Source organism: Staurois parvus, unplaced genomic scaffold (assembly GCF_062004578.1).
Source record: "Staurois parvus isolate SC_StPar_1 unplaced genomic scaffold, SC_StPar_1.0 ptg000270l, whole genome shotgun sequence".
Classification (NCBI taxonomy): Eukaryota; Metazoa; Chordata; class Amphibia; order Anura; family Ranidae; genus Staurois; species Staurois parvus.
In genome coordinates, this window is record NW_028318066.1 from 3,969,236 (window position 1) to 3,993,410 (window position 24,175).

Sequence of the window (24,175 nt, forward strand, 5' to 3'; positions counted from 1 at the left end):
CATAGGAAAGTGCTGCGGGAGAAGAAGAATCTGCTACTTGAAGCCAGGTTTCTGTAATTGTTAGTAGGTTAAGGGAGCGGGAGACAAAAAGGTCATGGACAGAGGTGAGCTTATTACAGACAGAGCGGGCATTCCAGAGCGCACATGAGAAAGGGAGGGTGGTTTTTAGGAGCATGGGAATAGAGATTAAATTGAGTGGATTGCGGCTATTCCTGGAGGAAGGAGGATGCCTGGTGTGGGGGTGAAATACTAGAGGACCAGGGTTTGGCGAGATATCCCCAGAGGTTAGGAGAAAATGGAAGGTGAGGAAAGTAAGGGTGGAGCAGGATGTATATGAGTGTACATGCCTTCCTGTCCTTCTGTTTGGGTCAGCAGATGAGTAAAGTATCAGCAGGAGGTGATGAGAGCAGTAGTAGGGAGATGGTAGCAGTGAGGGTGATATGTATAAGTTTTGAGGTGGAGCGGAAGGGTAAAGAAATGAAATTTTGAGAACACAGGATAGTAATATGAAAAGGAGTAGAGGCGGCATATTAAAAAGGTACATGGAGTGGGAATCAGACTTGTAGGAGGTGTTTCCCAGGGTGTTTGCTTGCAGTCCATCCAGCGTGCAGTAGAGTTCTTTGTTGTATGTTCCAGTTGCTTGCGTTTTCCTGCTTTAATTAAACTGCTGTGTTCAACTGCTGCTTCACACTCCAGCTGAAAATGTCCCCCAATCCATCTGTGACTTCCCCCATGAGCTGGTCTAAATTTATAGGGAGATGATTAAATGAGCAACTCTGCTCCGTCCCAATTAAGTACTGTCCGTGATACTTTTTTTATTTGCACTAACATACAATTTTGAGGACAAGCTTTCGGGGAATGTCCCCTTCTTCAGGTCCAAGCAGTATTGATCACAGTGTTTTAGCAAAATGTTATAAGAGATGTAGGGGATGGGGTAAAAAAAAAAAAACAGAGATAAGATACAGCAAAAGCAAAGTCTGGGGGGGGGGGGGAGAGAGACAACACTAACAGAGGCAGTCATGCTTGAGGTGATAGTCATAAAACTGGTGGATATGAGTGAGGAATCCCATGTCCAAATTCAGGCCCTTATCTCTTGTGTCAAATAGAATTATCATTCATAGTTCAAAAGTTTTTCTTTCCTGAATGGATTTGAAATTTCCTTTAAGAACTAAAATATGAGGTCTCCCAAAGTGTGGTCTGGTTGTGCAGACAGTACTCAATTGTTTCTGTCGCAAATGCACTAATACCGCTACAGGCTACAATCACCTCCGTCCCCAACTAGGAACTGATAAGGATCACATGAATTAGGGGGAGATGTTGGTCAAAACTAGACCAGCCACACAGACACAGGCCAAAGTCATAAAAGATGATTTATTCTCTGATCACAGAAAGCCAGAAGGTGAGAATCAATCACAACAAACAGACAAAAAGATATAGACTAACTATCCTGAGTTTTGCAAATAGTCAATGCGTTGCAGAGAGGCAGTTTAAGGTGGAGATGAGACAACAGTATTTACCCTAAGTTAGCAGAAAGTCAAAGCGTTGCAGAGAGACAGTTTAAGGTGGAGATGAGACAGCAGCATTTACCCTAAGTTAGCAGAAAGTCAAAGCGTTGCAGAGAGACAGTTTAAGGTGGAGATGAGACAGCAGCATTTACCCTAAGTTAGCAGAAAGTCAATGCATTGCAGAGAGACAGTTTAAGGTGGAGATGAGACAGCAGCATTTACCCTAAGTTAGCAGAAAGTCAATGCATTGCAGAGAGACAGTTTAAGGTGGAGATGAGACAGCAGCTTTTACCTAAGTTAGCAGAAAGTCAATGCGTTGCAGAGAGACAGTTTAAGGTGGAGATGAGACAGCAGCATTTACCCTAAGTTAGCAGAAAGTCAGTGCATTGCAGAGAGACAGTTTAAGGTGGAGATGAGACAGCAGCATTTACCCTAAGTTAGCAGAAAGTCAAAGCGTTGCAGAGAGACAGTTTAAGGTGGAGATGAGACAGCAGCATTTACCCTAAGTTAGCAGAAAGTCAGTGCCATTGCAGAGAGACAGTTTAAGGTGGAGATGAGACAACAGCATTTACCCTAAGTTAGCAGAAAGTCAATGCATTGCAGAGAGACAGTTTAAGGTGGAGATGAGACAGCAGCATTTACCCTAAGTTAGCAGAAAGTCAGTGCGTTGCAGAGAGTCAGTTTAAGGTGGAGATGAGACAGCAGCATTTACCCTAAGTTAGCAGAAAGTCAATGCGTTGCAGAGAGGCAGTTTAAGGTGGAGATGAGACAGCAGCATTTACCCTAAGTTAGCGTTGCAGAGAGGCAGCAACATTAACACATCCCAAAAACACATCAAAAATGCATTTAAAACATAAAAAATGCATGTGAAAAAAATTCAAACCGCACCGCAAATGCACAGGAAAAACATATCAACCGCAACCTGAATAGGTGTGAACTTAGCGTGACTGATTTGTTTGGCACCTCGTCTTATTAGCTCAGGAAATTGTCCAGGGAAGTCCTTCCTTTCCCATATTTTGAAGGATCCTCACAAATACCAGCTGAGGAAGAATCCTGGGTACTGTCTGTGCAGGAGACTTTGTCTTCAGAAATATCTCACCTCCCAATCAATATCCTGTAGGTTTGGGCAATCAGGCAACACTGATAAATGCCTTCGGGTTCTCCCCTCATTCTCTTCAAGGTCCTGTCATAAAATATTAAATGTAACATTTTCACAGCTATAGATGTGGTGGGGAAAGATTCCTATCACAACAGTTTGGAATAAAACCTGCACCTTTCCATGAAAAAGAGCTAGTCTATTTAGAGTTATGTCAGCTGAAATATTTTGTAGACTATCCTATAATTACTGATGAGAAGCATGGTGTCCCTGACTAACGAGAGTATCTCCTGTAATTTCTTCACAGATTAAAGACAGCACAACGGTGAAAGTGCCAGTGGGGATGGCACAACATGGACCAGTTGTGTGTATTGTGACGATTGCAGTCACCCTGATTTGCACTGGAATGCTACTCAGAACAGTATACAAGCACAAGCAGAAGTCCTCATAGCATTTAAAAGAAGGAACTTCTGTGTGCGTTGACAAAGTTCAGTTACATCAGAGACAAAACAAGGAAGTGAAATTCAGACACAAGGGTGTTATACAGTAATCAGTGGGAAGCACAGTGGCATTTTGCAAAATGCTGTAACACATAGCAGCAAATCTAATTTTGTTTACTGTACTGAGTTAAGATTTGTTGCTGATTGATTGAAGGAGGGGGCTGTAATTTGTTCATGGGCATTGCACTTTTTATTCTTTTACTGAATTTCACTTATGGTGGTTTATATTTTCCTTTTTAGTCTAGACTGATATCTCTCTGTCTAAATGAAAAAATGCATTCTTTAATAGTTTTTTTCTAAATAGTGACTTACAGGCAGTTATCCATAGCAGGTAACATCTAAAAGCAAGTCATTACAGCTCTTTGTAAAAAATTGTGTAGAAATATGTAGGAATCTGAGAATCTGATAACTTTTACATTCTTCAAGAATGCAGGATGCTTCAGTTTACTTGTGTTTTGCACTGTGTGGGCTCCCTGACCTGAAAGGACACTCCACCCATAACAAGGACTGTGGGGCCTTTTACTGCTGTACAGGGCAGGTAAACAGACCTAAAAATCTGAAAAAGAACAGCGATATCAACTGTAATGAGCAAGAGGTGTAAAATAGCCTGTTAAAATATATATATAGAAGTGATATGTGATGATGAGAAAGTGTTGGGACAAACACTACCAGGTGTGCTAACAAAGGTCACCTTTTATTACCACCTAACATTTTGTCAGTTGGAAAACATTTCCCTGTATGATGAACTTCATTTTCAACTGTCATAGAGGATATAGTCGGATGAAAATCATAGAGGCGTCCATGGAAGAGATCAGTTGTACACCATCCAGGGCAGTTGTATGACATCCAGTGTCTGATCAGCTTTAACAGTGGCATGCTACAAGATCCTTGCGGAATTATTGCTTTGATTTGTGGCAGATGTTAGCAGGGTCAGATGGATCCAAAAAGGTATTGATCAGGAATGTATTTTTTTTATCAACTGAATGTTTATGTAAATATGGGATTTAATAATTAAATTGTTTTATACTGATAATACATTTATTATTATTATACAGTATTTATAAAGCGCCAATAGTTCACTCACTGTACATTACAAAGGGGGACAGAACATGTGACAGAACAATAACAATACAATGCAAAACATGAGGGGATTGAGGGCCCTGCTCTTTCGAGCTTACAATCTAGGAGGGAGGGGATGGTGGCACAGGAGGAGATAGCTGTGGGGGATGGAGTGGTAGGAAGAGTGGAGGAGGTCGGCAAGTTAGCAGGGAGTGGGGTAGGCTTCCCTGAAGAGATGGGTTTTCAGGGTGCGCCTAAAGGAGAGGAGAGTAGGTGATAATCTGATGGGTTGGGGCAGGGAGTTCTAGAGGATGGGTGACACCCTGGAGAAGTCCTGGAGGTGGGCATGGGAGGAGGAGACCAGGGAACTAGAGAGAAGGAGGTCTTGTGAGGAGCGGAGTGTGCGTGCTGGGTGGTACTTGGATATTAGGTCAGTGATGTAGTTCGGGGCAGTGTGGTGGACGGCTTTGTACGTCAGTATTGTTTGTATTTGTAGCTTTCAGCATTGTATTTGTCTGACTAGAGTCTTTGTATCCAGGAAGCATGTTTGTTTTTTCTTTGGACATAAAGGGTTATCCTAAGCATGGTTGGGTGGTTATACATGGATGCACAACCTGACACCTCCAGGCATGACACTTTGCCAGTTTAGATAGAAACAATTATATAGAGGAAGGTGTGTGCGCAGACATCTTCTGTAATTACTTTATGCAAAACAGTGGGGACTGGACAAGGTTTACTCACCTGTCCACTCTTTGTCCTTGAGGTCAGCTGGAACCTTCTGCTAGTACAATAGACTTAAGATCGATGCTCCTATATTATCTATGACCAGGTCTATACTGTAGTGTTAAATAAAAGACTTGATTAGGATCGCATGTCCAGTACACATTCATGTGGGCTTGCAAAAGTCTATGTTGTGGTCCAAACTTTTGAACACATAAATGTTTACCAATTAAGTGGTCTCTGTTAAATGTTCACTCTCTGTTCTACTAGTAAACAGAGCTATTTGTTATCAGAAAATAGGTGCAGGTACTCACCCTTCCGAGTCACCCCTTGTCTTCGCCCTCTACCCACCTCTGAGAACTGTTCATTGGCTCCACCTTCTACCCACCTCCCAGTATTGCCCCTTTTAGAGAATATAGACTCAAGTATTATTTTGCGGTACTAGGAAGTTTGTGTGTGTATGGGATTAATTCATGTTAAGAAAAAAAATACCCTCGCCAGCAACAATAGATCTGTTCCAGCAACAATGGACCCCTGACAGCAACAACTTATCTCCCAGCAGTCAGCACCAACAACCCCTCCAATTGTCAGCAACAATAGACCCCTCTCTCAACAGTAAATCCCTCCCACCAACAGTTGACCCCTCCCAGCAACAATAGATCCCTCACCAGCAACAAGGGACTTTCCCAACAACAATAAACCCACCTGAAGAGATACATGCCTCCAGTGTTTCTCAGCAGCCAGCAACAATAGACTCTCCAGCACCCCTTGCTATTACAAACATTTAGTGCTGGAGGTGCAAGAACTGCATTCCCTCACGTTTCCGCTGAAAAAAAGCCCTGCTAATAAACATTTAATACATGACAATGGATTCCTAGATCACTGTGGGTTAGCTAAAGAGGCAGCTTTGTAGATGCTTCTTGCTGTAGAGATCCCTTTGTCTCACTGAAAGGGATCCCTCATCCCACAGGAGGGATGAGTCATTCACTTCTATTTGTGTATCTACATTACATCTACTGTATAACACCTGTATACAAAGTTCTTATTCAACAAGCTGTTCATAGATACAGATGTGAAGAGGAGTCAAGTGCTCCACCTGCTGGCTTTAAAAAATATATTAAACTATATACTTTGTAATAACTGGACTACTATATACAGTATGGTGTGTATATATATATATATACATACACACACTGTATATTCTATGTTTCTGTTTTAAATGTACTATTTTTGTATCAATATATTGTTTTTTACCTTTCTAAATTAAACACATACAAAAAAACGCAATACATTCCCATCAGTAATGTACTGCCCAAGACAGGGATGGCATGCTAAGTACATATAACCAGATTCAGGTTTATTGTAATCTAACCTTTTAAAGAGTCCTCCTTATTGCTTGGTAGGGGCTACTGCATTTTGTTTTATTTTATTAGACTGTAGAAATTCCAAGGGTCACCAAATGGAGATGTCATATGTGTTAACTCAAAGACTACTTGTACCAGTCCATATCACCTTTAAGTAACTTTGTTTTCAGCTGATTTTGTTTGAGTTGAATGTTTTTGTTGAGTGGTGATGTTTAGATACAAAACTTGGAACATTGTATGTATTCTGAGTGTCTTGCTTATATCAGCCAGCCTACATATTAGTAACTCTTTAAATACAACCCATCAATCAAAGCTGTTGGTTTGTTTTACATAAAGAGGAAGTGACAGAGCCTCCGTCATGGTTTTTTTTTTTTGTTATTCACAGAACAGGAACAGGAAATCTGGGATGGAATAAGAAATCTCTTCAATGTAGACAAACACAAAAATATAAGTGGAGAAGGGTTAGAACTTCTGGCAGTGTTTTTTTTGTTATGTTTTAGAAAATTCTCTTTAGTCCCAATAACAAAAGTTCCCTCTTGCTTTTGACTTGAATTGGCCAGTAATAGATCCTATTTCCACATCCATATAGCCCTGAATTTACAAAGCATACATGAATCAACCTATCCTGAGAAAATCATCTTGCTAGTTTTAGTTTTTTTGTCAATCACAATCTGTTGATCAAATCTTTTCCACATGATCAAATGCAATTGTGCAGAATAATGGCGGCATATCCAGTATAAGCCACATAAAAAAGTCTCTTAAAGCCAAAAGCTCTTTGTTCCATTTTGAATACACTATTGGATATTAAACCTGTATGTTTTCCATCTGTGTTCTATGCTTCCTGTTGCACATTCTGCCATGTAGACTTTACAGGAAATCTCTCCAAAGTCAGAGAAATCCTCTCGAAGGGCTTTTTCAGACAGGCAGTAATGCTTACCACCCTCTGAAAAGCAAACTACACTAGACTGCTTTTCAGGAGAGTGAAGTAGTGGCTGGCAGGTTTTCAGGGGATGCTACTGACTAATGTTGTTTTAAACTGCAGGTGTGCATTGTAACTGCATACCAAGCACCAAACTCTGCAGCCTAAGTTAAAGTTGCCATGGCCGTGCAGCTGCAGCATGTGTACAGCCCTGTCAGGATGTATTGTTAGAATTTTGGTGGGCAGCTGCAGGGGCAGTAAAAGCGTATCTCAGTTGCTTATTTTTACTGCCCCTTGGCCGCCAATGTGATGGAGCCCTTTGAAAGTTGTCACTGGAATGTCCCCAACGGAAGATTTCCCCTCTATTACAGTTCTAGTGACAAATTTGTAATTTTTCCTCACTTTTATTCCGTGTGCCCATGGTCACAAGGACAAATAGACTTTACCTCCCTAGCAGGGATTGGATGCACTAAAGAGTTAAAGAAGAATTCCAGGTATGATATCTTTTAAATAGTTACATTGGTCCAGCTTGGACCATACCTAGCCATTGCCCCTGGAAGATGGAAATCGCTGAAGCAGACATTGTTACTGCATTGATCTTCACTTGCTTCTAGATCCTGTGCTGAGCATCCGGCCTGCTGCATTCTGAACACAGGAGGTCGGCCTGTCAGCATAGGTGCCATTCAGTGAATGCTGTGCATTTCCTGAATGAATGAACACAGTATTCTAAATGAGCTCTAACTAAAGGTCTATATAGGGGAATCAGCACCTCCTTCCGCCTGCTGGTGACCTCTCTAGTGATGCATCTAAGAATTCCCCACTGCCGGGCCTCACTGTTTGCTCATTTTGCATTCATCTGAAATTAGTAACCCCTAATCCTTTTCTTCTGTAGTGCTGGCCAACACTGCACCCCCAATGTTGTACTCTCTCTCTCAAGGGATTATTTTTCCCTAGGTGCAGTATTTTACAGTTAGTAACATTGAACTACATAAAACATTATGTAGAGAGAGGCAGAGGAGCTGGGCCAGGTAGGAGCAAAGAGGAATACTGAGTGTCATGGAGTGACAGCTATGAGTGCTGGGGTTACTGATATTATATACAAGATGGCAGTGCCCAGCAGAAGTTTTAGGGCTTTTGGATGTCTACACAAGAGAGACTTTGCACAGATAGTACTCGGTCATGTGCACTGCTCTATGCACACTGCAAATTCCATAGTCCATTGGGAGAGCGAGCAAGAGAGGGTAGCTATGTTCCTACATATAGTAGGACCATGGAGAATGAATGTAGCCACTCTAACAGGAAGTCAGATAACAGCAGGAAAAGAAATTTAGAGATTTGGAGGAGTCTGAGAGCAACAGAAGATACTTTCTAGTTAACCACTTGCCCTCCAGAGGATTTACCCCACTTCCTGACGCTGCATTACTTTAACTGACAATTGCGTGGTCATGCAACGCTGTACATAAATGAAATTTATGTCCTTTTTGTTTCCACAAATAGAGCTTTCTTTTGGTGGTATTTACCTACAATTTAAAAAAATAACGTTTTTTTACTTTTTGCTATAAAACATATCCAATAAAATTAAAAAAAAAATTAAATTTCTTCATAAATTTAGGCCAAAATGTATTCTGCTACATGTCTTTGCTAAAAAAAAAAAATCCCAATATGTGTAATTGGTTTACGTTAAAGTTATAGTGTTTACAAATGGCAATATATATACTGGAATTTTAATTTTTTTTATACAAGTAATGGTAGCGATCAGCAACCTACAGCGGGACGGCGGCAGGCATTCTGACACTGGGTGGGAACTAACTGCCACTGACATCCCCAGTGACACTAATACAGTGATCAGTGCTAATAAAAAGCACTGACATTGTACTAATGACACTGGGCAGGAAGGGGTTAACATCTGGGGCAATCAAAGGGTTCACTGTGTGCCTGGTATGTTTTTCTATGTGTTCTGTGTTGTGTTTTACTAGGGAGGCATGCTGCTTTGTATTTCTCTGCTGTGCAGAGAAATGCAAAGCAGCGTGTCCGTGCTGACACACAGGTCTCTCCTCTGTCAGCTTTACCTGGCGATAGCCAAATGCCGGCCGGGAATTGCCAGCTGGGACCCAGTGATTGACATCCCTAGCCACCAATGGCAGCACGGGTAGGGTGGTGCATGTGCCCCCTAACCAGAAATGCAAATCACGTGTATATATACATGATTTTGTGCAGCCCTGTAGAAGTTGTTTTGCTATCGGGCAGCGGACAAGCGTTTAAAGCTGAAAACTGGCATAAGCAAATATCATATTGTGTTCTTCCTTGAATCTTGGTGTGTTTTGTGTATTTCTTGCAGATCTGTTTAGTAGTCCAGTGTGAAACTTTACCTCTGTGCAGAGCTTCTGTAATAAAGACCAGTCACTGCTGATCTCTCTCTGCAGGGTGACTGGTCTTGTCTCTGCCCCCTCCCATAGTTTTCTGCAGGCAGCCTGTAATGGGTGGGATCTGTTGGGTTGCCCCACAGCTCTGTTCTGCTCTCTGCACATGTACAGCACAGTGATTATGTCACTGATATGTTTATGAGGTAATATCTGGGTTTACAAATACATTTTGCACACACAAAGTGGATTTATATCCTGTATGGCTGCTGTGGAATATATTGTTTGTGTGCCCGGAGTTCAGCTTTAACAATACACTTCTTGTTTTTTTTTTAACTAGAGGTTTAGTGTCACTTGAAGTATTTTACAGGCTTACTTGCATTGTTTTTACTTTCCATATATTGATTTTTATTGGCCTGCAATGTTGACCTTTAAACTTAATGGGAAATTTCACAAATCAGTTGCCAGCACAACCCCTTCCCCCCTTTAACCGCTGCCCGACCGCCATACAGCAGAAGTACTGCTACAGGGCAGCATGGATTCGCAAAATCACGTATATATACGTGATAGGCATTTCCAGGTAGGGGGAGCGCGCGTGCGCTCCCTACCTGCTATTGGCTCCTCGGCATGTCAGTCACCGGGTCCCGGCCGCTGATTCTGGTCCGGGACTCGGTGATCGTCGGCAGAACAACACAGATCTCTTACTTGTCAGCACGGACATGCTGGTTTGCATTGCTCTGCACATCAGAGCAATACAAAGCAGCATGTCTACATAGTAAAATACATACAGACACAGCACACTATGTAAACCACAACGCAGTACACTGTTAACCCTTTGATCACCCCAGATGTTAACTCCTTCCTACCCAGTGTCATTAGTACAGTAACAGTGCTTTTTATTAGCTGTATTAGTGTCAGTGGGGATGTCAGTGGCAGTTAGTCAGTTCCCACCTAGTGTCAGAATGCCCACCACAGTCCTGCTATGAGTCGCTGATTGCTGCCATTATTAGTAAAAAATTTATTTTAAAAAATCCCAGTATATATACCGCCATTTGTAGACACTATTCCTTTCACGTAAACCAATTAATTTACATGTATTCTGATTTTTTTTTTTTTAGCAGAGACATGGAGCAGAATACATTTTGGCCTAAATTTATGAAGAATTTTATTTTTAACATTTTTTTACTGGATAGGCAAAAAATGGCCTGGTCAGGAAGGGGGGTAAATCCTCTAAAGGACAAGTGGTTAAATACAACTGCAAGCCATCGCCCTCTCTCCTGCTGGGAGTGTCTTAATTACTTTCCATGCCGGCCCAGCTCTTCTGCCCCTCCCTACATAACCTTTTATGTAGCTGCCAGGTAGAAGCAAAGAGGAATACTGAATGTCATGGAGTGACAGCTCTGAGTTTGCTGGGGCTACTGATATTATATACAAGATGGCAGTGCCCAGCAGAAGTTTTAGAGATTTTGGATTTCTACCCAAAAGAGACTTTTACAGGTAAAAACCATGAATAAAATGTGTTTGATGCACATACAATCTTATGGGGAAATGGTTGCTGAAATGAATGTTCTGGTGACAGGATCTCTTTAAGTTATGCATTAACATGTGTAGTTATTTCGGATGGGCTGCCAGCATACCAGTGCTGATTAAGGGCTCGTTCACACTTGCCTTGGTCTCTGAAGAACAAAATGCATTTGGATTGCTCTTCAGACAGCATTTGACAGGTGATAAGATGGTGTATCTACAAGCACTAAGAAAAGGAACATCCGACTTTTTCTTTGCAGCACACCACAATGTGCAGTGTAGGGCTGGTTGACACTGGGAATTGCATGGGAACACACTGCATGTTCCTCTACCATTCACATATAGTGCAGTGTGGGGCCATTTGAGCCCATTCATTTTAATAGACTGATACACAATGGACCGCAGCAAAATTAGTGCATGCACTACTTTTGGAAATGCACTGCAACCAGATTGCATAGCACTCCTGCACCATGTGACCTGTGTTTAAGGTGTCGTTAACATTGACACCTGCTGCAGATTACAATTGCAGTGTATTTCAAATGTGGTGAAGGAAGTGCACAGAACTTGGGTGTCCAGCACTGAGTCCTGATGTGAAGGGGCACTCATTCACACCTAGGCATATTTACAATGCAGGCAAAACATGCTGTGTGTGTTCTCAGAGGGCAGCCCCTACGTGCAATACAGTAACTTATGTGGCTTTCTGCCACGTTGTTTTGCATATCTTTAACCACACATTTTGCTTCCCTTGTTTGGGGTGCTATAATGATACCTTTACATATCTGTATCTGGCTGGTAGACAGTCTTTTCATTCATTTTCTTTTCATTTCAGTGTGTTGCCCGACCAGCAGAAACTCAGGGAAAAAAGTCCATGACTCTTTTTTTCAAATTGCATCATACCACGTCACGCATGAAAATGTGTTAGGTTTTCCGATGCATGGGGGTTGGTATTAAGAACTAATGGCACCTCTGCCTGTCTGGACGTGTGAAGGGAGCCTTACCCTGCACTATGGTGTGTGGCAACCCACGTGTATCAGAGATTAGTCAGGATCAGTGGTCTCAAAACTGTGGCCCCTTGCTAGCCTTTATCTGGTGCTTGAGGCACCATTCCATCCACTGATTGGGCAATCTTCCTCCCACTGACGCCAACGATGGGGCGCTATTGCTCCCACCGACACCAATGGGGCGCTATTGCTCCCACCGATACCAATGGGGCGCTATTGCTCCCACCGACGCCAACGATGGGGCGCTATTGCTCCCACCGACGCCAACGATGGGGCGCTATTGCTCCTACTGACACCAATGGGGCACTGTTGCTCCCACTGACGCCAACGATGGGGCGCTATTCCTCTCACTCACACCAATAGGGTAGTATTGCTCCCACTAACACTAATGGGGTACTATTCCTCTCACTGACACCTTTTATCGGGCACTGTCAGGGGCGGACTGACCATTTGGAAACTCGGGCGCTGCCCGAGGGCCTGGGGTCAGTAGGGGGCCCCATGAGATGCCCCTGGTACCTTTTTCATAGGCTTTTTTGTTTGGGCAAGGACACATGATCCCCTATTGCCCGGGGGCCCCATGAGTTGTCAGTCCGCCCCTGGGCACTGTGCCTCCCTCTGACACAGTTGGGCATGGACTGTTCCTCCCACTGACGCCAACGATGGACATAGTTTATTCCCACTGATGCCAGGACATTTTCTACTCCCACTTGCCACAGTCCGGCCCCCCAAAGTGTGAAGGACAGTAAAATGGTTCTTTGTTTACAAAGGTTGGAGACCCCTGGTGAAGATGAACTCCACCATAACACATGCGAGTTCCCACAATGTATCAGTGAGGTATAGGCTCCAAGGGCGAGGTGGGGGATTGTCCTTGCACAGGGACTCCGGTGGTTCCGTCTATCAATGCTACACGTCCATAATAACCTCGCTGCCCCATCCTAGAAGACAATCCAGAACAGTCCTTTATTGTCATCCGGGCCTCCCCCCGTCTAGGCACAGGTGGCACTGTTCTGCCATTCTACCCTGCACGCTCCCGCATTCTGTGTCGGGGCCGCGCTCCCGCCCTGCCTGCCGGCTGGGGAAAAGAGAGGGGGCGGGCGGAACGTGTCACAGGCTGAAGGGAAGAGGAGGAGGTGTGGCAACCCGGAACCGGAAAGGGTGAGGAGAAGGAGGGTCTGCGTATCGAGAAAGGGGTCTGTGGAGAACGTAGGAAGGAGCCGGCACCGGCGGGGAGTCCAGGCCGCAGCTCTTCACAACAACGCCCGGTAATTGAACGTGCTCTATGTACTACAGCTTGTCGCCGCATGAGCCTGGGGGCGCTGTTCTCACTATAGGGGGACCGGAACGGAGAGCGCAGCACTGATTCCAGCGTTGACATCCCGTGGGTGCTCTGCTGGGACTTGTGCTTCCTCGTCAGTTGGACACTCACTTCCCGCCTGCGATACAGGTTTCTGCTCTGCCTCTGAGCTGGCACCAGAAGAGTTGTCCACACTTATCAGACGAGTGTCTAAACCCTCTTATGTGATTGGACGATTGTCCGCACTCTCTTATCTGATAGGATGATTTGATTGGACGATGCTTATCTAATTGAACAGTTACCCACACACTCTTATCTGTCAGGACGATTGGTCACACACTCTGGTTGGATGATGCTTATCTGCTGGGAAATTTGTCCACACTTATCTGATAGGTTGATCAGCCATACACACACTTGTCTGATTGGACAATTGCCTGCACGATTTTGTCTGATTGGATGATGCTTGTCTAATTGGACAACTACCCATACACTCTTTATCTGATAGGACGATTGGACTCACACTGTGATTGGATGATGCTTATCTGGTTCCAGACACTCTTATCTGATAGTTTGACCAGCCATACACACACTTAGCTGATTGGATGATCAGCCACACACTGTTATCTGATAAGAGAGTGTGAGCGATCGTCCTATCTGATAGGATGATTGGTTTCACACTCTGGACGATTCTTTTTTGCTTCCAGGCACTCTTGTCTCATAGGTTGATCAGCCATACACACACCTATCTGATTTGATGATTGACCACAAAATCTTATGTGATAGGACGATGGCCTATACACAATTTCATTTGATTGGACAGTGGACCATACATTCTTATCTAACTGGACAATGCTTATCTGATTGGACAGTTGCCTACACACACACCTTTCTGATTGGATACTAGCCAGTTTTTATTCCTTTTGATTAGTGATGTAAGTGGTGGTGTTTTTGATTACATGTATTTGAGTTTCTGGTCTTACAGAATGTCGGTGGGAAGGGCTAGATTGTTGACTTTATTGAGTCATATTGTTTTTGTTCTGTGGATGTAGTGTGTGTGTGTTATTTAACCACTTGCCCTCCAGAGGATTTGCACCCCTTCCTGACCAGGCCATTTTTTGCGTTACGGCGCTGAGTTACTTTAACTGACAATTGCACAGTTATGCAACACTGCACCCAAATGAAATTTATGTCCTTTTTTTCCCCACAAATAGAGCTTTCTTTCGGTGGTATTTGATCACCTGTGCGCTTTTTTATTTTTTGCGCTATAAAAAACCTTCCACAATTTTGACAAAACTATATATATTTTTTTTTGAATTTTTTTTTGCTATTGAATATGCCCAGTAAAAAAATGTTGAAAATCACATTTTGCCATAAATTTAGGTCAAAATGTATTCTGCTACACAGCTTTGCTAAAAAAAAAAAATCCCAATACGTGTAAATCAATTGGTTTACGTGAACGTTATAGCGTTTACAAATGGCGACATATACTGAGATTTTTTAAAATTTTTACCAGTAATGGCGGCAATCAGCGACTTACAGCGGGACTACGGTGGGCATTCTGACACTGGGTGGGAACTAACTGCCACTGACATCCCCAGTGACACTAATATAGTGATTAGAGCTAATAAAAAGCACTGACACTGTACTAATGATTCTGGGCAGGAAGGGGCTAACATCTGGGATGATCAAAGGGTTAACAGTGTGTTGTGTTTTACATAGTGTGCTTTGTCCGTGTGTGTTTTCAATAGGGTTACATGAATGTTATACCGTTTACAAATGGCGATATATATACTGGGATTTTTTTTTTAATTTTTACTAGTAATGGTGGCGATCAGCGACTTACAGCGGGATTGCGGCGGGCATTCTGACATTGGGGGGAACTGGCTTGGTGTCACTGACATCCCCAGTGACACCAATACAGTGATCAGTGCTAAAAGGAAAAGCACGGACACTGTACTAATGGCACTGGGCAGGAAGGGGTTAACCTGAGGGGTGATCAAAGGGGTTAACTGTGTGCTGTTTCACTATGTGCTGTGTCAGTGAGCTTCACTGTAAGCACACTGCTTTGGATGGCTCTGCTGTGCACAGCCATCCAAAACAGTGTGCACAAGCTGACAGGGAGGAAAACTGTTTTGTTTACAAACAGTTCTCCCTGTCGGAGATGCTCGGCAATCACCGGGCGCCGGCTAGTAATCCCTGGCCACGACCAAGTGATTGGCGGCGCTTGCACGCCCCCTACCCGGAAATGCAAAATCACGTGTGTATATATACGTGATTTTGCACAGCCGTGCCGCCCTGTAGCAGTCTTTCTTCTATAGGGTGGTCGGGAAGCTGTCGGGAAAGATATCTCTGGGAAAAGGTTTAAAGATAGAAATGCACAGTTAAGGGATATAGTAGATAAGGGGAAGTTATGCACTTTTCAAAAGTTAGAGTAAAAAATATATACTTTTTACATTAGATGAATTGAGATATTACCAATTAGGACGTTTTGTCTCAACGCTCCCCCAACCACGGAGTATGCCGGAGGACATGCTTCCATTTGAAAAAAATGTTGCATTCTAAGTACATATAACCTCTAGGATATGTAAGATCCTAATTGAACTGATGGGATCTGAACCTTCGTTATTCTTAGAGAAATGGGAAAGAGAATTGGCTACAAAAATTAACGAGCAACAAATAGTCCTGTAGTCTTCTGGGACCTGTCGCGTGGCCCAGAAGATAACCCGGGGGGGGGGGGGGGGGGTTGCAAGTACAGAAAATTGTCTGGTGATGCTGCCTAAAAATCCAGAGATTTTAAGTTCCTTTAGTGAGCTGAGGACACTGCCTCTGCTGCACTGAGATCCTAAGCAGAGTGTTGTCACCCCTGCCTGTGTTCTCTAGGTTGGGATACAGGACACCTCCCCCTCTCATGATTGCAATATGAAAGGGGAGGGGTGTCCTGTAGTGCAGGTGAAGAGCATTTATGTAGAGTTGACATTGCTGTTTGGGGTGTTGGTGCAGAAATGTCAGGATTGTCATCTCAGTACATGATGATAGAAGCTCACCAAAGCTCTGGCAGGATCATTGAGTATTTTTCATTACTTTTATAGGGGCAAAAGATGATATGTGCATGTATTACATAGGTATACTTTTTTTTTTTTTTTTTTCCCCTGCGCAGACACACACTTTAGAGAATTGTCAGGTCTTGTTCACCTGGGCAGCTGTGTGGGGATTTTTTCTTTTTTATTCTTTCGGAAAAGCAGTCTGTGGTAGATCACTTTTTAAAGCTAGTTCATATGCTGCCTCTGGGACACTTGTGTTTCTTTTTTGTCCTTTTGAGGTCGGTCATACTGCAACCCATCCACGTGCACTAGATTTCTTCATGAGAACAAAAATGCATAAAACATTTGAGTAAATTGTTGCCACACTATGGGGGTTATTTACTAAAACTGGAGAGTACAGTATCAGGTGCAGCTCTGCATAGAAACCAATCCTGTATTTAGGAGTCACTTGTAAAATTCCCTCTAACTCTTTTAGAACACCTTGTTAAATCAAAATGTACATCACTTTTGCTGCAGTACTCGGCATCATTCTGGTGCCGTGCCCTGCAGAAGGTCTGCCCCATCCTGCTGTTGCCACCAGTTAAGAGGTGTGTCATTACACAGACAGGGCTGAGCGCTGCTTAATTCCAGAGGATGAACCGCCTGCTGCTAAGGAAGAAAAAAAGACCCCATGCCACCAGACCATCTTGAGGGCCTGTTCACACTTGCCCGGACACCAAACTGAGCAGGCAGCAGTCCATTTGGGGACTGCAGAGAGGCGCGGCAGGGGGTGGTGCATGTTTTGTTACACAGCTTCCTTTTTTTCTGAACTTTAAGTGCACTGAGTGACACTTCATTGATGTTACTGCACAGCAGTGACATGCAGGGCCATCTAGAGAGGTGAAATATTATGCAGATATGTTGCATATCACACTGCTGTGGAATTCACCTGAAACACATTCTGGTTTGAACATGGCATGAACTGTTGTCTGTGTATCATTGCGGTTATCTGTGTTTATCCGTGAGGAAAAACTGTTTGTTTCCCCAAGGGGCTTTAAAGAGAGGATTGGGGTTATGGTGACAGTGTTCACAGCTGTAGTTCTCTTCTTTAAATAAAAAAATAAAAAAAATTATGGTGCATCTAAAATACAAACTTTTTTTTTTTGTGTTTTTTGTTTTTTTTTGTTTTGGTTTTTTTTTCAATATATTTTATGACTTTGTGTTACCTAATATGCCCATTTACACCTGAGCATTCAGTAGCTCAAAGCTCCAAAAACACTCAACATTCCAAATCCCATGTATTTTTATAGTGGCTGTTCGCATACAGTACCTTGAAAAAGTATTCATACCCCTTGAAATTTTCCACATTTTGTCATGTTACAACCAAAAACATAAATGCATTTTATTGGGATTTTATGTGATAGACCAACACAAAGTGGCACATAATTGTGGAGTGTAAGGAAAATTATAAATGGTTTTCAACATTTTTTACAAATCAATATCTGAAAAGTGTGGCGTGCAATTGTATTCAGCTCCCCTGAGTCAATACTTTGTAGAACCACCTTTTGCTGCAATTACAGCTGCAAGTCTTTTTGATTATGTCTCTACCAGCTTTCCACATCTAGAGAGGGACATTTTTGCCCATTCTTCTTTGCAAAATAGCTCAAGCTCTGTCAGATTGGATGGAGACCGTCTGTGAACAGCAATTTTCAAGTCTTGCCACAGATTCTCAATTGGATTTAGGTCTGGACTTTGACTGGACCATTCTAACACATGAATATGCTTTGATCTAAACCATTCCATTGTAGCTCTGGATGTATGTTTAGGGTCGTTGTGCTGCTGGAAGGTGAACCTCCACCACAGACTCAAGTGTTTTGCAGACTCTAACAGGTTTTCTTCTAAGATTGTGTTGTATTTGGCTCCATCCATCTTTACATCAATTTTGAGCGGCTTCCCTGTCCCTCCTAAAGGAAAGCATCCCCAGAAAATGATGCTGCCACCGCCATGGTTCATGGTGGGGATGGTGTGTTCAGTGTGATGTGCAGTGTTAGTTTTCCGCCACACATAGCGTTTTGCTTTTTAGGCCAAAAAGTTAAATTTTGGTCTCATCTGACCAGAGCACCTTCTTCCATATGTTTGCTGTGTCCCCCACATGGCTTCTCACAAACTGCAAACGGGACTTCTTATGGCTTTCTCTCAATAATGGCTTTCTTCTTGCCACTCTTCCATAAATTTATGATGATGGATTGAACAGTGCTCCGTTAGATGTTCAAAGCTTGGGATATTTTTTTATAATCTAACCCTGCTTTAAACGTCTCCACAACTTTATCCCTGATCTGGCTGTTGTGTTCCTTGGCCTTCATGATGCTGTTTGTTCACTAATGTACTCTGACAAACCTCTGAGGCCTTCACAGAACAGCTGTATTTATACTGAGATTAAATTACACACAGGTGGACTCTATTTACTAATTAGGTGACTTCTGAAGGCAATTGGTTCCACTAGATTGTAGTTAGGGGTATCAGAGCAAAGTGGGCTGAATACAAATGCACACCACACTTTTCAGATATTTTATTGTAAAAAAAAATTTGAAAACCATTTTATCATTTTCCTTCCACTTCGTAATTATGTGCCTTTTTGTGTTGGTCTATCATGTAAAATACATTTTACATTTTTGCTTGTAACATGACAAAATATGGAAAAGTTCAAGGAGTATGAATTATTTTTCAAGGCACTGTAGGTGCTCAGGCACCTGTAGCCTGATGGTCCAAAAGCTACATGAGCTACTCTTGAGGCAGATTTGGTTGTTTTTGGCCCCATGGACCTCAGTGGGAACACTTGTAAATGCTCCGATTGAGTACATCTTAGGTGATTTAGCCTGTAAGAACTGGTCTCACCCCCCCCTAGTGTTTTCCACTCGTTAAAACAAAAATGCCTGAAAATCGAATACACACACACAAAATGTTTGAAATATGTGTTTTAATCTCTTGTATGCGTCCGCAAAAATGGCGGACAACACCTGAAATGAACTCTGCTCAGTTGTGAATGTTGCTGTCTGAGATTTCCCTTCACTTCCTGTTCTGTAGACTTCTCAGGAAGCAATAGGATAACTTTCCAATGTGAGAGAAAGCCCTTCTTAACCATCTGTCACAGGAACATGCGTCTCGATTGAAAGATTCCCCTCTATTCCTGTTTTGGTTAAAACTAACAATTTTGGATTTGCCCTCAATTTTGGCCAGTGACTTTGGTGATGAGGTTCCTCTATTCCCTACATGCATTTAAGATGTTCAGGGTTGTGCGGTCATTGAATTGAGGTGTTTGGCAATGTTTGTCAGACATTGTTGGTGAGATCAAATACCATATATACTATATTATATGTGCACTAGATTGTTAATTTTTATGCCACAGAACTAGCATTGGCTTTACCAAACATTTGGAAAGCTTCTTTAAACCCGTGTGAACCTAAAGAAGCTTGTAGTAAAAAATTAGACTGTATATTCGAATATTAAAATATAAATAGAAATTTTTTTTTTTAGTGTGTGTGTGTGTGTTAGTATGTTTCTATTTTATGCACTGTATATGACTAATGTATGTATGTGTTAGTATGTTTCTATTTTATGCCCTGTATATGACTAATATATGTATGTATGTGTTAGTGTGTTTCTATTTTATGCACTGTATATGACTAATGTATGTGTTAGTATGTTTCTATTTTATGCCCTGTATATGACCATTTGTAAGTTGCCAGGCAGATCTACTACTAAACAAATGGACAGTGACAGATCTTCGCATTGTCATATCTGGATCAGTAATAAATGAAAACTGGCACAATGTTTTCCTCACCAAGACCAGCATTTGGATATGGTGTATACTCAGAAAATTGTTGCGCTGTTTGTTTTTTTTCTGATCTTTCTAATAAGCACAAGGGTATCTCCATTTCTTGCGTGTGCACCTACTTTTCTTTAGGTAACCCATGCTTTATCCAAGCTGTTTGTAGTGTGAAACAGTATATGAGGACATCTACAGTACAGATTTGTTGCATCCTCCAAACCCTTGTTCAATATTTTTAATCCATTACGCAGGCTGTTGATGTATACCCCCATATATAATAGTGGAACCCTTCTCACCCTATTATTGCCATATACTTGGCCAATCCTGCCTTTTTGTGTTGAAATGCTGTGAAACCTTTTAGCTGTGGGAGGAAGTTCATGCAGATAAAACAGTGAGAGGAGTGCTAGAAAAGATGGTCACAGCTGAATTTGATGTGCTCCCTGGGCATGTGAAATTTTCAGGAGCTTAGTTATAGTTTCTGGGATCCAGCTTTGAGTGACTTACCTCTGTTTAGTGTGTATCATTAACATATTTACTGGCATTAAAAAAACACACACTGAGGCATTTGAAGTAAATTGTTGTGAAAATTACAACAGACCTGTAGTTAGAAATGACTTTAGATCCACTGCTGACACTTGGTCCTGTCATTTAAAGAAGAAAAGCAGCCAGAACTAGTTTCCAGGAGTGGGGCCTCTCATGTCCAAAAATCTTTGTTAAACACATTCACCACCAACCACCTTATACTCCTCTCTTCCCTACCGCTGCATAATACCCTGAGCATCTGGGTATGGAGGGTCGCGGTACCTACTCTCATGATGCAGTGCTTTGATTAACCTTGTCACATGATGGAGTGGCATTGTGGCTCCCTCTAAGTTCCGATACCAGTGGACATTTATTTTGGTAGTGGCTTTGAAGGAGGAAGGATTGGCTAGGGTGCTTTAATGGAGGAAGGAGTGGCAAAGCAGCTCAAAAAGTAAATATAAAGTGGTTTGGGTTGGTAAGCTTTAGACACAGTCAATTGGTCTTGCATGGGCAAGGTGTATCTTTAGAGCTGAACTCCAGGCAGATAGAAAAAAACAATCCAGGCATGTGTTAGGTAAATAAATCATTAAAATCCAATTCCATAATTGTTTCATTCTTTTGTCCCTCCCTCCTGTTTGAAAAGAGGGGAAGAAGAAAATAAAAAGTACCTACACACTCTCTCCATTTGCTGTCTTCTGTGACCTCCTTCACTGCCGGTCCTCTTCTCGTTTGACGCAGAATGGGTTGAGTGAGCAGAGAGAGGAGCTGTTGCTACTCTTAAAAAAAAGAAAAAGGGTTCCAAAGGAAGATTTCAACTAGGAAAGCCAGCTCCAGCACAAGGGCCACTTCTTAAGAAACATAAGTACCGTCTTTTCTGCTAAGAAAAAAAACACCTTAACCCCTTTTGCACCTAAGGCTGCGTTCACACTAGCCTTGTTAGCAAGCGGCAAACAGGCGTTTGGAAAGCGTTTTTACCGTTTCCCAAACGCCTGGGAACATTCTGCACATTACAGTACATAGTGCTGTTCAAACGGGAGCGTTAGCGTCGCAGCAAAACGGATGCCTCTGGTCGAGTCAGGAGGAGTTGAAGCCTCCTATTCAAGCCTATAGTGCCGCTCCGCAAACGCCCGGCCGGCGTTTGCGGGGCGTCAACACCATTCAAACTCCATTATAGGTATTTGTGGGGCGTTTTTAACGCTTGGCAAACACCTAGCAACTTCCGCTAAACCACGCATGCGGCGTTTGCGGAGCGTTAAAAACGCTCCGCAAACGCCGGACCATCGCTTGTCAAACGCTATAGGGGCGTTTGGCAAGAGTTGGAAAAACAGTCAAGTGTGAACAAGCCCTTAGGGTAAAACAAATTTTAATGCCCAAGCACAATTTTGCAACTTTGATATGTGTTAGTAAAACCGTACATATCAACTTCTTTGTGCACCCAGGTGGATTATACCTTGGTGGTAAGTAATAACAGATATCTCCTGATGATTTTTTTTTTTTTTTTTTTTTTTCACTATCCAAGAGACTGGCCCAAAAGTGTAAAAAAAAATATTTTTTTAAAAAATTTAGCTGTATATTTCTTGACACTACTATAACCTACCACAAAAGAACAACCCAAAATAAATTCTCCTGCTCTTGATGATCGCAGTGATACCATATATGTCTGTTAGTTGTTTTTTTGTACCAGTAGTACGGCCCAAAAACAATAGTGCGCGTTTTTGTTTTTTTGTTTTTTTTTTATTCTACCTAAAATATACTGGCACGAACTGATGCTCTTTTTTTAAAAAATGTAAAAAAAAAAATACTGACCTGACCTTGAACTTTTGATCTTGAACCACAAAAAACTAACCCTGGCACTGGACTAGATCAAACCTTGATCTAGGTTTTTTGGGTTTTTTTTTTTTTACATTTACAATGTATCTCTTTCCTCCATTCAGAGTGAAAACATGGGGGTGGGCTTTACAGTGACTTATTAATGTGATAGCCAATCAGAGGCTATCACGGCGATCAGGTGAGTTCCAGATCCCAATCATTACTACAGGACTCGGGGCTCTCCGTGAGACACACCGTGTAGTGCGCTCCCAGCACAGACAGACGTGCAAATATGCAACTCCACGGAAAACCAGCCCAGCCCAGTCCAGTGGAGCTGCATATTTGCGTAACGCTTGGCGTGAAAAGGGTTAATATAGGCTTTACGATATACACACTTCTGATGCTTGCCGAGACTAGTCTATACAGTGCGCATGAAACTTTTTTTTTTTTTTTTTTTCTTTTTTTAGCACAAAGTTAAGCAGAATTTGGGAGAAGCCTGGACTTCATTTATACACAATACAATGCAAAAATCCTCAAGATCGGCATCAGTTTTATTATTATTTTTGTGGTCTTGGAGCAAGCCTAAGCCAAAGTTTGCGTAATCTTTTCCTTTTAGTAAGGGAAAAATGATGCTAGTATAGAAGGGTTTTTTTTATCTGTTCAAGTATTTTACAATTCCTTTCTGAAGATTCCTTCCATTACAAAGACTGTGCCTGCAGGGTGTATGATCAGCTCTAACCCTCCCATGTTATTTAAAGACTCAGCAAGCTGTTACCTGGCAGGCTTTGTTCAAATCACATACACAAGGTGTGTAGTCAGCTAAAATACAACTACATTTATTAGAGCTCATACTTTCACTTTTAAGTGGGGTACACATTATGAGAAAATCAGCTGAACGATCGTCCGATTTTCTTGAAGGTGCGCATCATGATGTAACCGAAAATTCTCAAGCGACTAAGGCAAACATACTTTCTTGTGTTTGATTTCTATGTTCGTTGCTACCTTCTTTTGGGTCGTTTCTTGCTTTTGATCATGCGTTTTTGTTTTTTTTTTGGGGGGGGGGGTTCTATTTGGTCCGTACGATTACTGTACACATTGAGTGAAAATTGGATGTTTTCATGTACTATGAAGAATTTTCTAGCTTGCGCCGTCATTTCTTTCTATCCAAACAGTTGGAATTGGATGTCAAAGCGCTATGCTAATGGAACAGATCATCGAATGATCGTTCCTCATACAGAATTTTTCTTCCAATTTTGTTAGTGTGTACCCAGCTTTAATCTAGGTAAAGAAATAGTTCATCAGACAGACAGGTGTTTTTAAATCATGACCATTTAGTGAAATGCTAATGTTATTTAGGAGAGGTTGCAGCTTTGCCAAACTCAGTCCACACCTGGATTTATATAAAATCCAGTGTTCCCAAAGGCTGCTTTCACACTGCTCCATTGAAAAAATGCATCCTTGATGTATTTTTAGTGCATTGCTGTGTTTTTAATTTTTTTTTTATGTTTGTTTTTGTCTGCACTGCAATTTTTCCCCACTGGAAAAAGCACTTTCCACAGGTGTGCTGCTTTTTTGCTGCAGTTTCCATTCATTTCAATGAATGGAGGTATGCGGTTTCAATACATGTTGTGTGGTGTTTTTTTTATTTTTATT

At 42.1% G+C, this 24,175-nt stretch overlaps 2 protein-coding genes and 1 long non-coding RNA gene across 5 annotated transcripts in view; 2 read left to right on the top strand and 1 right to left on the bottom strand.

Moving 5' to 3' along the window:
• Positions 1–4,134, top strand: part of PIGX (phosphatidylinositol glycan anchor biosynthesis class X) — a 37,067-nt gene extending 32,933 nt beyond the window's left edge. Inside the window, exon 7 of the mRNA XM_089681572.1 lies at positions 2,909–4,134. Coding sequence (XP_089537698.1) covers positions 2,909–3,052 — 144 coding nt within the window. The 3' untranslated portion in view covers positions 3,053–4,134. The remainder of the gene's footprint in view (positions 1–2,908) is intronic.
• The window catches only part of PAK2 (p21 (RAC1) activated kinase 2), a 119,407-nt gene that overhangs the window by 7,964 nt on the left and 87,268 nt on the right, over positions 1–24,175 (top strand). Inside the window, exon 1 of one of the 2 annotated variants that reach the window (XM_089681569.1) lies at positions 13,185–13,310. The exons of the other annotated variant lie outside the window; for it this stretch is intronic. The gene's annotated coding sequence lies outside the window, so the exon portion shown is untranslated. Of the gene's footprint in view, positions 1–13,184; positions 13,311–24,175 lie in introns of those variants that run through there. 2 annotated transcript variants of the gene reach the window in all.
• Positions 1,358–12,258, bottom strand: LOC149459201 (uncharacterized). Of its 2 annotated transcripts, none has more exons than XR_016313326.1 (2): positions 11,817–12,258; positions 1,358–2,688 (listed from the first exon to the last, which is right to left on the bottom strand). It is a non-coding gene; the product is annotated as an uncharacterized LOC149459201 (long non-coding RNA). The 2 variants fall into 2 exon arrangements; XR_016313325.1 differs by lacking the exon at positions 11,817–12,258 and adding an exon at positions 4,902–5,001.